The 11321-nt window shown below is 60.5% G+C and overlaps 1 protein-coding gene across 4 annotated transcripts in view; it reads left to right on the top strand.

Annotated features, from left to right (window-relative positions):
• CADM3 (cell adhesion molecule 3) overlaps positions 1–11321 on the top strand; it is a 44759-nt gene that overhangs the window by 25333 nt on the left and 8105 nt on the right. For all 4 annotated transcript variants that reach the window (XM_006029574.3, XM_006029575.3, XM_025211142.1 and 1 more), the window contains exons 2-6: positions 8469–8609; positions 8960–9112; positions 9538–9675; positions 10214–10384; positions 11145–11235. In XM_006029574.3, coding sequence (XP_006029636.2) covers positions 8469–8609; positions 8960–9112; positions 9538–9675; positions 10214–10384; positions 11145–11235 — 694 coding nt within the window. The remainder of the gene's footprint in view (positions 1–8468; positions 8610–8959; positions 9113–9537; positions 9676–10213; positions 10385–11144; positions 11236–11321) is intronic.

Consider the following 11321-nt stretch of genomic DNA (forward strand, 5'->3'; position numbering starts at 1 on the left):
AGGGCTTAGTGGAGCTGTCACTGCCAATGCACATCTTTAACGGGGCTCCGTGCCCTGGATTTGGGTGGTAGGTCTGCCCCTGCCCCTGAATTCCCAGCCCCAGGAGCCCTGTGAGCCAGGTGGCATCTCTCCGTGGGCCGTATATTTGACACCCTGCTCTGCAACAAGGAACAAAGGATATAGATGAGCTTCCAAGGCTCTGGGTTGTGATTGGGCTGTGCCAATGCCCCTGCTGGGACCCAAGCCAGAGCTTCCAGCTAGGGGGTCTTGTCCTGTGCTCAGGGTCAGACCGACACCTGATTTGGGCTCAGGAAGGTATTTTACCCCCTGGTCAGAAGGTGTGGACTAGACTGGGAGGGAGGGTTGCCTTCCTCTGTAGCGGGAGGCATGGCCTCTACCTGGGATCACTTGATCAGATTATATTAACAACCTTTCATAGCAGCAGGACGTTGGCTACTGTGGTCCCCCTGCTTTACCTATAACAGATTCGGGTGTGATGTCCTGTGTTGTGTTAGGGTTGACAGTAGTTGAATTAAGCAGCTAGACAGTGGATGTGTTTAGGATGGTACAGACAGGGCTGGTCCTGCCTCAGGCAGGGGTTGGACTAGATGTGATCTCTGCAGGTCCCTTCCAGCCCCACTGCTCTGTGATGCTAGGAGCTGTTTGGTCCAATAAGTGAAGATCCAGTAGAAGCTGGGCAGATTCAGGGTAGAAATAAGGCAGGAACTGAACAGCAAGTGTTAGACAAGGACGGTTCACAGCAGCAATGGAAACAACCCCCTGAGGGGTCTGGTGCATTCTCCACCCGCCGCTGGAGGTTGGACGCTTTCCTAACAGACCTGCTCTCACTCCACCACAGCTCTTGGACCTGGCGCAGAAATTCCCACGTGGCCATCTGGCAGCGTGGATGTCAAATGAGAAATGAGGCAATGCCACCAAGAGGGGCCACGTTGATCCCCAGTAGGCAGCACTGGGACCCTGAGACTCCATTTGGTCTGGGAGCCTAGCCGGCAGCAGCAACATGGGCTGTTACCATCCATGTGAACCAGCCCCTTGAGGGGAGCGACACCCCCACTTCACCCTGGGGTGCATTTTTTGGAGTGGAGCGTTATCTAGTGGCTATAGACCTTCGTCCTGCTTCTTGCCACCCCCAATAGCTGGCTCCACGGCAGCTGCAAGGAGGCAGGAGAAGCGATTGCTGGGAAGCCCTGCTCCCCTCTGCAACCAGCTCAGTATGGGTCATTCCCAGCCTTGTCTAGACAGCCCGCGGTCGCTGGACAGAGAGGGGGCAAGCTCAGTACAGGTGGAGCTATCCTAAAGCAGAGCTGCCCAATGCCAAGGTGGCAGAGGTCTTCTGGAGGCTCATCATTGGGCCAGATACAGGCAGATTTTCACTGAGGTGACAGCACATCCCCAACGGCAGAGCCAAATTTCAAGCCCCTGTGGCAGAGCTCCTCAGTTGTGTTTTCCTCTAACCCCCGCTAAGAAACCACAGTGCTATTTGAGCTGAAATTGGAAAGAAAGGAAGAAACAAAGGGAGAAAATTCAGCTGGAGGCAGGTACCCAGGTGTGAAATTTCAGCCCAAACAATTAAAATCCAACTGAGTTACAAGCATGAGAACAGGGTGTTACAGCAGCAAACCTTGTAGTGGAAAGCCTGCTGAGTGGCTGTAACCACTGGCAGGGGCTGCAGGCTTTGCACAGCCTGACAGATGGCGCGGATATGGTAGATCCGGAGCTTGTGCCCTGCTCATCTCACGGTACAGGATCCGGGAACATCCAGGGACACAGGAAGAGTTCCCATAAGTGTCCCCTCTGACCATGAACTGTCTCTGCAGAAAGCCATTGAGACCAAGGACTCAACAAGACCCCAAAGGATTGGGTCTTGGTCTGCATCTGAAGACTATCCTGAGCTAAGGTATTAAAGGCTAAAACGTGCTGGAAGATGTGAGCATCAGCATCTGGGTTCAAGCTGGCCATGAACTCCCAGAAGATGGGACAAGGCCCCTCCAGGACAGGCAACTCCACATCTGCTTCCCCTGTCCTCCTGCCGTGGCGTCTGAGGTGGCCACTGTTGGGTCTAGGACGGGATGGGTGGAAGCTGCCCGGGCTTCTCTGCATGCTCAGGGCTGACGGTGGGGGGTGCAGGGTGGGAGGGACTGGTGCTGTGGCCCTTACAGACAGGCCTGGGCAGCATGCAGAGACCTGCCTTGCATTGTGCCAGTTGCTGCGAGGGAAAGGATGCCCAGCTGTACAAGGGGCTTTCTGGAGGTAGCACTGCTGTGTGCAGGGCACTGGGTCATCAAGCGCAGGGCTGTGGTACAGAAGGTGCTACTGGGTGTAGCATGACTGGGTATAGGACGCTGCTGCAGCACTGTGCGGAGGCTGTGTATGGCACAGCTGTATGTAGGGATATTGTGTCTGGCGCTGTATGCAGGTTGGATGTGTGCAGCATGTCTGTGAAGAGGGGCGTTGTGTCCGGGGCCAGTGGGATCCAGTGCTGTCACTGGACGCAGTGACATCTGTCCATCTAGTAGGTCCCTGCCCTGCAGGTGTTGCTGACCTGGTCCCTGCCAGTGATGGGACTGGGCAAGCGAGGTAACCTGGTGTGCAGCCCAAAGGCTTGGGGCAGAGCACCAGGGCCAAAGGTGAGGGCTGCCAGGGCAGGGGGCCCAGGAGTAGGGGCCTGAAGGACCCAGGAGAGCGCGTGCCCAGGGCAGGGCTCTAGGTGAAACCGCACTGGCCTCCTGTACTCGCCACTCTGCTGTTCTTCCTGAGTCCCAGCCAGGATCCCAAGATGTCCCTGGGCATGGCAACAGAGGCGCAAGGCTGGGCCTGGGGGAAGCGGGGTCCCTCATGCAGAGCAGCCAGGGTATGACATAGGCATCAGAGAGCATCCCAAGGGAGGAGAGAGCCCTCTGCCTGCCCCTGCCGTGCCTCCCACCATGGCCTTGCCCTCTGTAGCCTTGGCCCAGGCTCCTCCATCACCCACTGCATCCCCTGTGTCAGGTGTCCCAGGGCCAGGGAAGGGCAGCAGAAAGAAGAGCCTTCCCGCTGCTCTAGCAAGCCTTGGAGACGAGCCCAACCGCACCCTTCAGTACGGGTGCCCCAGGGAGCATGGGCAGCCTTTAGGGAGGGAACAGAAAGCAGAGCAGCAGCTTGGGCAGGGCAGCAGATCAGGCAGAGAAAAGGGATCAGAGTGGTACTCGGAGAGGGGCTGGGCTAATTTGTGGCACCTGCACACATCTGCACATGTTAACATGCGAACATGCCTGTACACGTGCACATTCAGCGGTGTAAATGGAAGCACACCCTAGTGCTCAGGCAGACATGCCCATGCACACACAAGGGACAGGCATGCACACGGGGGTGCACAGGTACAGGCACAGGCACGCAGTATCCAGGAGACACGCTGGCGAGTGCGCTTCAGACCCCTTCAGTGCCAATTCTTGGAGACTAGCCATTGCATTCACAAAGCTCCTGCCTTGGTACAGGTGGCCCTTGGGACTTTAGCTCTAGCTGTGGCAGGGAAGAGGCAGGTGCCTCACACATGTTCCTGTGTGCATGTGCATGTGCATCCTTAATTATTATTTAGCACTAATTATCCAATGCTGCTCTTGGAATCATTCCTCCTCAGCGAGTCTCTCTGGATGCGTGCAGCTCTCAGAGCCCAGGACGGCAGCAGAGGCCTTCCCAGTCCAGAGACTGCAGGACTGCCCATGCCCTCCTCCCACAGTGGGATTTCACCCTGTCTGCCTGGGGTGCAGCCTCCCGGGTCGCTATCCCCGGGTCTCCCAGGCCCCTGCCATGCCGAGGCTGCTGGCCCAGGCCTGCCCCTCCACTCCCTTTGGCGCTCAGTGGTGTGCGTGGCACCCGGGGCAAGGTCTGCTACTCAGGGCAGCTTTCACAACCGAGCCCAGTGGGAGTGTAGGGTTCATGGCACCATGCCCAGGCATTGCTGCAATACACCATGCCCCTGCTCCCCTCCCCCTCACTGGGGAAGCTGGATGCTGACACTGCACTTGCCCCATGTCCCAGTCCGTTCCTAACAAAGCCCCTAAGATGCTTGCAGCTCCTGGCTCTGCCACCTCCATATGTGGGGGCTGCTTGTCCAACGAGAGTAGGGGTCTATTAGGAGCAGCTGGTGCACCGTGCCCTGCTGCTGGGCCTTCCCTGGCTTCCCCTGGCCTCAATGCCTTGCCCAGCTTTCCAGGAGCAGCTGCTTGGTGCAGGGAGCTGCAACCTGACATTCCTCTGCCATCCGCTGCCCTTTCCCCACCACAGGAGTGTGTAAGGGTCCTGACTAAGCGAGGCGGGTGCAATCAAGCCTTTGGTTGCAGTGCAGGGGATGGGCTGCAGTCCGGGCCTGAGGGGGTCACCTGGTCAAACTGTTTGGGGGCAACGTACTGGCTAAGGGAGCTGACCAGATGGATGCCTGTGAGGAGGGGACCTGAGGCCAGGGTCTTTCCTGGCAGCAAGTGTGAGAAAGGGGCTGGGGCTGGCTCAGAGCACTGCAGATCCCAGCCGGGGTCGTGCTGCACCTGTCTGTGGGCTATTTGCCCCATACGAGCACCAGCAGTGCCTGCTCCAACCACCTGCAGGTGCAGCCTCAGGGGCTTAGCTTGGAGCTGCTCGAGCCTTTCCCCTTTCCCTCCCATCCCCTCCCCACAGCATGTGGGTCAGACGCTGCAGCTGCTGTCTGCTGAGCTCAAGTCCCTGCAGCCCCCACAGGCATAGCACAGCTTGGGGGAGGGGGTTCTGTCACATGCTTTCCGTGGGCATGTACTGCCAGCTGCATGCCCCTACGCAGCCTGTATACAGGGGAGGCTGGGCAGGCATGTGCATTTGCACTCGTATGCATGTGTGTATCACACGTTTGTCTAGGAGCTCTTCGCCGGGGGGTGGAAGGGGTGTTTGGAGTGTGTGCACTGAGTATGTAGGAGTGCGTGCAAGGGACATTGTGTACCTGGGTGTGTGTAGTGTGAAGAGGACTTTCTGCCCCTTGTGTGTGAGGCATGTTATGTGGCGGGCGGGTTACGACCAGGCGCCTTTCCCAAGAAACCTCTTCGCTTGCACCAGGCCAATTTCATAGGATCCCAGAGCAGTGGGGCTGGAAGGGAGCTCCAGGGCTCAGTCCCCTGCCTGAGGCAGGATCAGCCCTGTCCAAACTAGCCCAGACAACTCCATTGTCCAACCTCTTAGCAAAGCTACACAGTCAATCCTGACACAACAGCGGGCATCACACCTGACCCTGCCACAGGCAAAGCAGGGGACCACAGCAGTCAAAGTCCTGCTTTTATCAAATGTTGTTAGTATACAGTCAAGGGATCAGGTAGAGGCCACAAGTCCACTACAGAGGAAGGCAAAAACCCCCACAGTCTGCACCAGTCTGACCATGGGGTAAAATTCCTTCTTGACCCCAAATGCAGCATTGGTCCTGACCCTGAATAGAGGGGCAAGACCCTCTAGCTGGGAACCCCCAAGTTTAAGTCCCAGCAAGAGCCCTGGCACAGCCCAGTCCCCATCCCCAGCATCAGCTGCAGACAACACCCAATGCTTCTGAGGAAGGCTTTAAAAAAATCCCCAGGTGCATGTAGCTGGGAGGGGGGTGGGCAGTTCCCTCCTAGCCGCGTGCAACAGCCAGCAAAACCCTTGAGCTGATTTCCAGGTGTCCAGCATGTGGCAGCAGTCTCTGCAAGCTATGGTGACTTTCTTTCCCCATCCTGGAGACTGATGGGAGCCCTGGTGCGGAGCCACCTGGGGAGTTGCCCAATGCCACGCACTAATGACAGAATCTGCCGTGGGGCAAACCTAGCCCTGGCCTGCTGGATGAGACCCGGCCCAAGCCCTTCCTCCACCACCAGTCCCTCACTCCCCAGTGCCTGGCTCTTGCCTCTTGATGGGTCATTTGGGGTGCAGGGCTGGGGCGGGTGCTGGGGGAAAAAAGGCAAAGGGCTGGGGCGAGTTGGGGTCAGTAGTGGGCTCCAAGGGGTGCAGTGCTGGGGGCTGCGACTACCTGGCTGCTTTGCCCCGCTCTGCCTTCCCCGCCTCTGCTGCTCCCTGCTCCGGGCGGTGATGGGCCTTCACTACAGACACAGCCCTGAGCCCCTGCACTGTGCCCAGATCCTGCTGTGTGCTGGGGGCAGTGGACCCTGGGGCTGCATGGTGGCACTGCCCCTGCTGTGCTTTGCCCCACACCACCCCTCCCTCACACTGCCTCAGCCAGACCATCCTCCCCCAGAGACCACATACATGGTCCCCCATCACCTCCCCGGAGAGCCGTGGCTGTGGTGGTGTGTGTGAGGCTGGCTGGCCATGGCGATGGGGCTGGTGAGCCCTGGCAGAGGCAGCTGCCTCAGGGGTGAAGCTGCCCACAGCTGTGACCATGGCAGGAGACATGGCTGTGGCTGCTATGGGTTTCGGGGTGTGGGCAGTGGCCCTTGAGCAGGGGTGGCTGTGACTGGGGGAGTGACGTGCCATGGGAGTGGCAGCTGTGGCAGCAGAAGAGGCTGTGTGAGTGACACCGGCTGTGGCCATGGTAGTGGTGTGTGAGGGTGGTGGCAGTGGGAGACTGTCAGCAGCTGCGGTCAGCGGGAGGCACAGGCAGCAGCTGGGGGTGAGGCTGACCGTGGCCGTGGCACTGAGGCTTGGAGGGAGGGCTTGGGATGCAGTGGGGACTGTGCAAAGTGACATCCCCATGGAGGGGCTCGGGGCTCTACTGGGGCTGGGGCTGCCACCCTGGCTACCCGGTGCTGTTGTGCTGCCTGGCCCCTCCCCAGACCCCTCAAGCCCATGTAGGAGGGAGCAGCACTGGTAAGGAGGGAGCACCATGTTCCCGTGTCCTGTGGCCAAACCTGAAGGATCCCTACCCCATCCTGTCCTCTGGCACTGCCCTGTCCTTAGGGCCTCACTCACCTGCCCGCCTTGGGAGTTGGACCCAGCCAGTGTGCAGCAGATCCAGCCTGTCTCAGCCCCTCTGAGACTAGGTGGTGGGCACAAGCTCCCCTCCACCTGGCCTTCATGCTTGGGCTCAGGCCCTGGCCCCTCCCGCTGCTCTTCCAGAGGTTGTCCTGAGCACCACCAGGCTGGGGGCAATACCTGTTCCCAGGCCAGGAAAATGGGCTCCCTTGGGTCACATCCACAGGCCTGGGCTGGCCATGAGCCATCTCACGGGCTGCAGCCTGCCTTGTTTTGGGGAAGGGGACTCGCTCAGGCTCCCCATCATGTGCCCCAGGGCAGGGAGAGGGGAGCGGCACTGCAGAGCTGTGGGTGCCCTCTCTGGCTTCTGCTGGCCAAGGCGGGCAGGGCAGGTTGCAGGGCATGGGAGGTGGCACTTGGCAGGGGCCAGCAAATCACCAGCACTGCAAGTGCTCGTGGTGTTTGCTGCCCCCGGGGCTGTGTGAATGGCAGCTGTGGCCACGTGGCCGGGAGGTTGGGAGACTCAACTATGACAGCACCTAGGCCTGGCTGCTCCCCAGGGCCTGCATCTCTGCCAAATCAGCACTACCCATGCCTCCCTGAGTCTGTGGGGTGCAACAGGGCAGCAGCGGGCAGCTCTGGCCTGTTATCTAGGTGTGGTTCTGACCCAGAGCCTGATATGCTGCCCCTCCTAGGCACACATGCTGCCCACACACATGCCCACCACCCTGCCTGTATGCACACCTGTGGCCTGCATCCAGTGGGACTAATACAGACACGTGGCCTTGTATGTGTGCAAATGTGCACAGTTGCACACACAGATGCACCCATGCCTTTACACATGTGCCACTCATATGTGCCACTCTGGGCGAGGTAAGGGAAACCTGCCCCCATGCAGCACCTGTAGCTGCTGGACTCCTTGCTGCAGGGTTTGGGTGCAGTCTCTTCCCAGTGGAGGATGTCGACCATGCTGAGCTTCCCGGCCAGCCCAGCCTTGCTCTCCTCCATGCAGGGTGCCCTGGCTGTGCTGGCCTGTCCCATGCTACGAGCCTGCCAGTGCTGATGGTGCATGGTGCATGCCGTGGCCGAGGGGCACATTCCCACCAGGGCACATTCCAGCCCGTTGGCTGCAAGCGGGTGGGAGCGACACAGGCTGGGCAGAATGGACTCTTTGTGCAACGGGTGGGAGCAGGCCTGCCTGCAGCCAGCGAGGGGCTCTGCACTGGGTGGGGATGTGGGCCAGCCCTTGGCTGGCGAGTGGGCAGAGGTAGATAGGAACTCAGGGCTATGACCGTGGGGAGATGTGGCTGTTGGAGTGCACTTCCCAAGGCCCTGCTGCATTGCGGATCATACGGACATGCTTCCTGCCTCTGCCTTCAGCCCCATGTGGGCCTGGGCAGGGCAGGGCTGGGAGTGCTGGAGTGCCAGGGGCTGGGGAAGTGGTGGAGCGGGGCTGGCAAGAAGGAGGTGTGGGGCTGCCAGTGGGTTGGAGGGCTGTGGAGCAGGTGAGGCCACCTGTGCTGACCCCCCCCCACCCCTCTGTGTGGCAGAGAGCCAGCCCACGACGTCAGACGAGACGGTGGTGGCAGGCGGCACCGTGATGCTCAAGTGCCTGGTGGAGGACCCGGATGACTCCTCACTGCAGTGGTCCAACCCTGCCCAGCAGACCCTCTACTTCGGGGAGAAGCGAGGTACCAGCTCTGGGGCTCCAGCTGCAATCCCCTTGGGAGAAGGCTTGGGGGGTGGGGTAGGGGGTGCTGAGGGAGCAAGCTCAAGAGTGTGGGGCAGGGGAATGGCACACAGGGAGAGGGCACAGATGCGGGGCAGGGAACAGGCTGAGGGTGCAGGACTGGTACCCCAGTAGGGAGCAAGTCCTGGAGGATGGGGTGGAGGGCAGTGCTGGAAAGGGGGAGGTTGAGGGAGTAGAGCCAAAGAGTGGGGAGTATTGCTGCTGGTTGGGTGGGACCCAGGGCTCCCGCACCCTCATGTTCCCTCCCACCCCCATCAGCTGCTCTCACTGGTCCCTGGCTCTCTCCCACAGCCCTGCGGGACAACCGGATCCAGCTCGAGCGGTCCACACCCAACGAGCTGACCATCAGCATCAGCAACGTGGTGCTGTCCGACGAGGGCGAGTACACCTGCTCCATCTTCACCATGCCTGTGCGGACTGCCAAGGCCCTTGTCACCGTGCTGGGTGAGCTGGCGCTGCTGCCCTAGCATGACCACAGCCCAGCAGCATCACACGCTGCCCCAGCACAGCCTTCCAGTGCCTTGGGTCAGCATGGACTCTGCCATGGGAGTGAAGGGGTGCACACTGTTACACAGGAAAGCTGGGAGCTTGGCAGCTGGCCCAGGGCTCCCCACCTTCCTCCCAGCCCAGCTGGAGCAGGGCCTGCCTCTCCCAGCCTGTGCCATGCTGGGAGTCCATGTCACTGGGCAGAGCCCTTCAGCCAGGCTGTGCACATCCCTGCCCCACTGGGCACCTTGGTCTTTTCACGTCCACCCTGCTGGGTCCGTGTCCCTGCACAGACCGGTGCCTCGTGCCTGTGTCTCAGCATCCATCCCTGTCTCGCTGGCAGACGGATGAGGCTGCTCAGTCTGTCATGCTCTTCCTGCTAGGAATCCCCCAGAAGCCCCAGATCTCCGGCTACGAGATGCCCATCCGGGAGGAGGAGATGGCACGGTTGACGTGCAGGTCCTCGGGCAGCAAGCCAGCGGCCAAGCTCCGATGGAAGAAGGGGATCAAGGACCTGAAGGGTAGGTGCTGGCCCCAGTTTGCAAGGTGCAGAGCACCATGTCTTGCCTGGGGAGAGCACAGGGACCAGCCATGCTGGGGGAGACCCTGGCTTCCCTCCCTGGCCTGACTTGTGCTCTGCACTGCAACCAGAGCCTCCGGGATCCTCACTGGCAGCTCCTGGTGAGTGTCACCATAGGGAAGATGCTTCCCTAGGACAGAGCCTGCAACTTGACAGCCAAGACAGCATGGCCAGCAGCACGGCAGGGCTCAGGGGAGGGCAGAGCAGGGAGGTGCCACCCGAGCCCTGGGGAGACTGGCAGGGCATAGAGCTGCAGCATGATCTCTGCAAGGTGGGCACAGGCAGCCCAGGCTGTGAGTGAGGGAAGGAAGGAGTGAGCAGGGAGCTGGCACAGGATCCCAGCACCTGTGACCTGAATGAGCCCTATGCACAGAGCCCACTGCAGGGAACAGGACACAGCTGGGGCAGGCTGTACCTTCACAGCGTCCCAGCCCTGCCTGCGGGGATACAGGAGCTAACCACAGCCTCTCCTCCCCCAGACGAGGGCACTGATGTGATGGAGGACTCCAACGGGAAGACATTCACAGTGACCAGCCGCGTGGAGTTCCACGTCACCAAGGAGGACAACGACATGGAGGTGACCTGCACGGTGGATCACGAGTCCCTGCAGAACACGGAGAGATCCGTCACCCAGAAACTCCAGGTCTACTGTACGTGCGGGGGGTGGCCTGAGATACAGCCAGGGCCGTGCTGGGCTCAGGTAGTGGAGGGGACTGAAAGGGCTTCAAGCAGACACCCCCACCCCTGCCACCCCCACCCAAGCAAAGTACACATACAACCTGGGGCTAGCAGCTTCCCTGATGTGTGCATGCAAGCATGCACTGTCCTGGATTCCCTGCACCCCCAAACCAGCCTGCCCACCCGAGGCTACCTAGTACACCCCCCCCGCAACAAGCCACCTGCCCAATATGAGTGCAGTGTGCTGCAGTGCACTCCCTCATGCACACACCTACAGTGCACACTGCAAAGGCTGGCAGGGGCCTGCTAGGACTGGGGGGGGTGGTGTCCCTGTGACACTGTGCAGGTGCAGGTGCAGGTGCAGGCAGAGGAAGGCTGTCATCATGCTGCGGCTGTGGGTGTGGGGGACAGGGGTATGGCATGGCAGGGCAGGAGGGGGCAGCTATGTCATGCAGGCTGGGACACAACATGTGTGCATGGTGATGGGAGGGAGGTCCCTGCTGTATACCAGCGGGGGCAGGGGGTGCAAGCTGCAGATGTGGGGGGGCAGGTAGCTGATTTATGGGGGTGCTTGGGGGCTGAGGGGCATGTGGGGCAACAGGGAAGGGCAGGAACTCTGGTGGGGGAATGGGTCTGGCAGTGGAGGGGTGCGTGTGGCTGACAGAGGGCAGGGGGTGATGCTGAGCCTACCCAGGCCTGAGATTCATCCCCATTTCTCTCCTCTGTTTCCAGATAAGCCGACAGCCAAGATCGAGCCAAACCCCCAGTACCCCCGGGAGGGCGAGAAGCTGCGCCTGCAGTGCGAGGGGCAGGGCAACCCTGTGTAAGGACGTCAGCCTTGCCTGCTCCCCCGGAAACTCCTGTCCCCCGTCCCTCCCCACCAGGACCGCCCCTACGCCCTGTGGAAGA

The sequence above is a fragment of the Alligator sinensis genome, unplaced genomic scaffold (assembly GCF_000455745.1).
Source record: "Alligator sinensis unplaced genomic scaffold, ASM45574v1 scaffold553_1, whole genome shotgun sequence".
In the NCBI taxonomy this organism is placed as follows: Eukaryota; Metazoa; Chordata; order Crocodylia; family Alligatoridae; genus Alligator; species Alligator sinensis.